The 6,281-nt window shown below is 35.1% G+C and overlaps 1 protein-coding gene across 1 annotated transcript; it reads right to left on the bottom strand.

Moving 5' to 3' along the window:
* Positions 1-2,676: 2,676 nt before the first annotated feature.
* On the bottom strand, positions 2,677-3,930 carry LOC108916364. The gene has a single exon (XM_018722597.1). It carries the CDS (start codon positions 3,928-3,930, stop codon positions 2,677-2,679), a length of 1,254 nt encoding a protein of 417 aa, XP_018578113.1.
* Positions 3,931-6,281: the final 2,351 nt, after the last annotated feature.

Raw genomic sequence — 6,281 nt, forward strand, 5'->3', positions numbered from 1 at the left:
TCCAATTTGTAGATCTCTGATCTGCGGATCGGGGAAATCGTCGTTAATTTTTGTAATGATTGTCGCTCTTAGTTCCTGTAGTCGTAATCCATAGTCATAGGGTCTTTCGTTTTTGTTAGGTCTAGTTGATGTGAGTTGGTGCGTTAAGTATTGCAGGTCACGTTTGTCTCCAAAAGTTAATTTTAAAAGTTGTTCTATTTGTAACCACGTTTTTAGATCGGTTCTACTAGCGATTAAATTTTGTGCTCGTCCTTTTAATTTATTTTTAACAGCTTGTAATATCAAATTATGCGTGACATGTTGTGGGTCGTCGGGAAAATTCGAAAATGTACTTCGCACTGACTCTATATATGAATGTAGCACTAGGTCATTACCATCAAAGAAGGGTACTGTGTCAATATATAATTTCAAAAGCTGGGTATCTAATCTGTATTCCGATGGAGGCATTGTTATGTTTATGTTATCTAAAGTGTTATTAATGTTATCTAGCGTTTCAAGATTCCTATTCGCGTCCTGGAGTTTTTGCCGGGTTGTCATGAAATTTGGTTCAATGAGTTGGTTCTTTGTTTGTTTGTTTGTTTGCTTTTAACAACTAATGACTTATCAAGTCGCGTTTCTTAAAAATCTAAGGACTTATCAAGTCGCGTTTCTTTGTTTCTTATATACTAATGACAATCAAGTCAGTTTTTGCCAATCGGACAAAATGAGATCAAGTAGTAAAGGAAATGAATGACAGGATTGAATGAGACTTACTGTTCGCTGGTTTTCTTGGGATCGATTCGATTGCGATGGTTGCTATTGCTTATCGGGCACGTTGCTGCTACCGCTGCTCGTTATCGTCCTGGTTCTCTTGGATCGGAAGGCTAGTGATGCGGGCCACACTTGTCAATTGGACACTTGTTCTCGAACACACACCTCTCCCCCAAGCCGTTTCGACTGCGCCAGTGAAGGTTGGGAGCGTTCACAATAAACTCACTGATGTACACTAGATCGTTTATTACTGGAATCTAAATCTCATTTGCAAGAGCTAACAATTTATAGTACTTAATTAATTTACAACGTAAGCTATTTATTTTATCTAGCTAAGCAAGATATCTAATATAGTATTATTGTTATGAAAAAATATAGAATTAGAGATAAAAATATATACAGGGGTTAACGGGATATATTACTAACTTAGTTGTAGATACCTGCGCTATGGACTTATTAACATCTCGCAATAAGTAGCTTTTATTCATATTTAAATATTTAGGAGTGAAATGGATAAACATAGTTTTTGATGTATTTAGATGAAGCTTAAGGTAAGAGGGGAAACATTGACATATCTTCATAATTTCTTTTTTATTAGATCTGATTTTTTTTTTAAATCTAATAATTTCCTGAGACAGGCATACTATATTAGACGAACGGTCCACCCCTAAAAAGATGCTTAGAAAATCAAGGTCACAGACCACGAGGAAAGGCCAGGATGAAACCTTTTGTAATCGATGCATTGAGTTATTGCGAACAAAAAACCTAAGTAACATCTTTGTGTCCGAGTGGCAAGTAATTTGTTATTAACAAAAAAGTTGCAAAATAAAAATATTGCAAAATAACGCTCTGCAAATTATTATATAAATTATATAAATTGAAGCCTAAGTCAATCTTAGAGAATCGTTAAGCAACATTGACACATAAATTTGTTTTATGGCCTTTTTAGGTACTTAGAAACGAACAATTTTTCCTTTTTTTCAAAACTAAGGACTTATTGGGTAAAACAGCCTAAAAACCTTGTTGTTTTTAATGAAATCATATTTTTATTCTGAATAACACAAGAATAATATAATGTAGGAACCTTATTATCAAAAACTGGAACTTAAACTAGGAATTGCAACTTAAAAACATACAAACTAAATTTTGGTACGTGACTTTGGCAAGGTAACAATACTTACTAAACTAATAAATTTTGGTAACTCCTCTAATGTGTGGCACTTTAAAAAAATGCATTCCTCTATTTATCGCCGGTTCGTCAATAATTGCAACTACTTGATTTAATAATACCAACGCTGTGTCCTCAACATCAGGATATACAAAATACAAACCCTTTTTACGTAAAAAGTTAACCTTAATATCGCCATCCATTACTTGTACAACCTTTCCTATGTAATGAATGATATCTTTTTTCCCAGGATATTTAACGACCACCCAATTCCCAAGTTTAACGTTTTGAATGTCAGCATGGGTACTTCTTTGACTGTTGTTTGTTTTAGCCTCAATTACCCCATTTTCTCCTTCTTCAATTATCTCATTCTCTACTTGTTCATTTTCTGCAGTGATCAAATCTTCAAAATCTTCCGGCTCATTGTCACTGTTATCATCATAAATTACCTCACTTTCTGACGAACTGGAGCTAGGTTCTTGTGATTCTTGTGCCTTTCTTTTCTTTTTTTGTTTGCCAATGGTTGCTTTTGGTTTTGCTTTTTTTTTAGATTTTTTTTCTTCTTCCTTTTCACGAAGTCTTTTTAAAACATCATTGTCTGTTAGGCTTTCAGCAAATTTTCTGTTTACTCTGTTTTTCTTCATAACGGTCGATTTTTTTGTTTTCAGTCCTTAGGACTGATAAAATTGAATTTGCTAAACTTGTTTTAATATCTTCTGGTGTAGAAGGACAGGGTGTCTGTTCTGCTATTTTATTCCTTATGTTGTAAGATGTCGACGCAATTGGCCATTTTCGCCTGAGTCCCCAGAAGATGTGGATGGCATCTGAGCAGAATCCTCACCGTTAACAATGTGTGCCATCTGAGATTTTTTTGTCATTTTTTCTAAAGACAAAGGGTAAATGCCCGACCCATCAAAGCCACCTACCGCGTTACTTCTGGACAAACTTGGAGTGTTGGCCAATTTTTTCATTAAAGAAGGGAATACAATTTTATCGACATTTTTATAACACGATTCTTGATAAAAATCTCGAAGTATTTTTTTCCAAGACGCCTTAACCGATTTGTAAACACCAACATCTAGAGGCTGAACTAAATAGGACGTGTGATCTGGTAAACAGAATATTTCGATATTATGTTTTGCGGCTGTTTCAACCAAGTCCAAAGATAAATGTGAGTTATGCCCATCGAAAATAAGAAGCTTAGTACCCTGTAAATCTGAAGTTGAAGGAATAAAACAGTTAGTATACCAATCAAAAAACTGAAGGGACTCCATCCAACCAGACGGTGAACAATTATAACGACAATTCTCCGGTCCGTCCACGCACCAAGTGGAATACAGGTGAAGTCCTTTGTAGTTGATAAACATTGGTAAGAAGTCTCCAACAGCATTGCAACATATAAGGACCGTGTACGTAGCTTTTGTGACGCTACCGACTAATTTGTTTGGATTTCGGCTACCCCTTTTGCACAACACTTTCTGGACACCTGCATCGGTTTGAAAACCAATCTCATCACAGTTAAAGATGTTCTGTGGCTTTTTATCCAAACCGAAATGCGAATAGACAGCTTGCAATTTATTATAACAATCTTCCATTACCTCCCGTGACCCCGCTACAGCTCTATTCTTGGGAAGATTTTGAGCCACTCGTCTACTTATTTCTTTAGACCATCTTTTTTCGAACATCATGCACCAATCAATACCTTGCATTCCATTGCGGAACGGATTCGGTCGATCAAGTTTTTGCACGTAGTCTTGCACGCCAAGCTTAACTAACGTATGCACCAACATTTCCTCTTCTTCATAGGTTAAAACTGTAGGATGTCCAACAGCTTTACACTTAAATCCTTTAAAATGGTTCATTAAAGTAGTCCGGTTTATGCCATAACGTTGAGCGGTTGCCTTAAAACTGTCACCATTTCTAACTGCTTGCAGAGCTTTTTGCATAGCCTCGTGATCATAGGACTTGTACTTTCGAATATTAGGGCGTCTGGGTTTCTTTGTGCGTGCCATCTACAAAAAATTTTGAGAGTCAAAGTTGGCCTAAGGATTACATTGTCAGTGTCAATGTTGGACTAGGAGCTAACATTGACACTGTCAAACATAACCTTAAATTAATTTTCATAAAAAAAATGTTTAGTTTTACAAAATAACTAACTGATACAAAAACTGATTTGTAATATTAAAAGTAGAGCTTAAATTACCTTTAACACCAAAACTTCGGGCCTGTTGACTCAAAATTCACAAAGTTTTCTATGCAAATATTAGGAGCACGTTAAACATCAGCTGTTAAAAGCCGCCGTTATAAATCCACAGGTTGCTGCGGAGCATGCGCATTACGTCTATACAAAGCCTTCGGATGGTAATAGAGCACCATAAAGAGAAAATAGTATGGCTACCAATGTAGTCACATTTTTTATTAGATTTAGAAATTGTGTCAATGTTATACCAATGTCAATGTTATACCAATGTCCGCGCTACCTTATTATCTTTGAACCAACGAGAAAATTTATTTACCATACTTTGCATGTTCTCCATTGCTTCATTCATATCATCTCCGGCTGAAAGGTAGGTGTTACCATCCGCATAAATAATTAGATTTTCTGTTTTGTGAACTACAGCAACAATATCATTTATAAATATTAAGAATAATAAACGACCCAGAATTGATCCTTGGGGAACTCCAACACCTACGTGCAAATTTTCCGATCTGTTCCCATTAATGTCCACACATTGTTTCCCATCATGTAAATATGGGCTTATCCAATCTCCCACTTTTCCGCGAAGACCATATGAAGAGAGTTTGTCTTTGAGCAAGTGATGATCTACGAGGTCAAATGCCTTGCTCAAATCCATAAAAAGTGCGCAAGTTTTATTGTTATCTATATTACTATAAATAAGATTCATAAGCTGGTGCAAAGCGGTATGTGTACCCTTCTTTTTTCGGAACCCATGCTGGGATTTCGTTAATATATTGTGATCAGACAAGATACATCACTCAAGAATTTTAGAAACTGAACTAAGTAATGAAATTGGTCTATAATTTTCGGTTAAGCGTGTATCATCTTTCTTATATAAAGGAACAACACGAGCAGTCTTTAAAATATCCGGAAATATCGCCATCTCCAATGACATATTTATTAAATAAGTAAGAGGTTGTATAATAAATTCTGAAATATGTTGCAAAATATTTGAGGATACTTCATCAAAACCGACATTGACCTCTTCAATGACATAATGGCGTTAAAGGCACAAGTTGCCGACACAGGTTGTATAAACATTGTAGGATAGTTTTTATTTACAAAAAAAATTATATTTATTTTTGTTTGGTCATGGTTCACATATTTTTGTGAAATACTGACAAAATATTCATTGAATATGTTAGCAATACTATAAGCATCACTAACTACTTCAGTATTAAATGTAATTTCCGATACTGTTTGTTTATCACTCTTACCCAAGGTGTTATTAATAATATTCCACGCCGTTTTGCCTTTGTTATTTGATGTTTTAAGTTTTTTATCGTTATACATTTTTTTAGCTGCTAGTATGACTTTTGTATACACTTTTTTATATTTTTTGTAATATTCTTTATCCCTAATATTTTCAGTATGTATCATTGTTTTATAAAGTTCTTTTAGTTTTTCACCAGAAACTTTAATACCTCTCGTAATCCAACCTTTTCTCGTTAAATGTGTATTTACCTTCTTTTTTAATGGAAAAGATATATCTATATAATATTTAAGGATACCAATAAAATTCTGGAAAGCTTCATCAACCGTAGATGCTTCATATACATGTGACCACGATTCAAATTTCACCCAGCTATAAAGTCTGTGATAGTTCTTACAAAAATTACGGGAATGTATTGGTTTATTTGATACTACATTAGTGTCAATTTTAACAAAGGTATTTAGAAATTGTGAGGAATGATCAGACAGACCATCAAAACATACAGAAATACTGGTATCATGAAAATTATCATTAAACAGCGTGCATACATAGTCGACTCCTGAAGAAGATTTATCAGTGCGTCTAGTAGGTTCATCAATTTGAAATGTAAAGCCGTATGATTGCATAATATCACATAGCTCATGTTTTTCACGTTTCATTTTGAAGAAAATCTGTTAGTTTCTATATAAATAATTTATGATCCACTTTATCATCGGCCGACCTAGGAGGTCAGTAGAGTATGTTAGAGAGTTCTAATCCACCCCCCACCACTTTTTTTGGCCCAGCCAATCAGAAGACGGAGAGTTCTAATCCGCCCTTCCCACTACTTTCCCCCCACCACTTGGCCCCGCCTCTTTTTGACCCAGCCTATAAGAAGACGGAGAGTTCTAATCCGCCCCTCCCACTACTTT

Source organism: Anoplophora glabripennis, unplaced genomic scaffold (assembly GCF_000390285.2).
Source record: "Anoplophora glabripennis isolate ALB-LARVAE unplaced genomic scaffold, Agla_2.0 scaffold1872, whole genome shotgun sequence".
NCBI lineage: Eukaryota > Metazoa > Arthropoda > Insecta > Coleoptera > Cerambycidae > Anoplophora > Anoplophora glabripennis.

Bases quoted from the DNA above. Each gene is read 5' to 3' on its own strand.
- LOC108916364 (XM_018722597.1), bottom strand. From the start codon at position 3,930: ATGGCACGCACAAAGAAACCCAGACGCCCTAATATTCGAAAGTACAAG.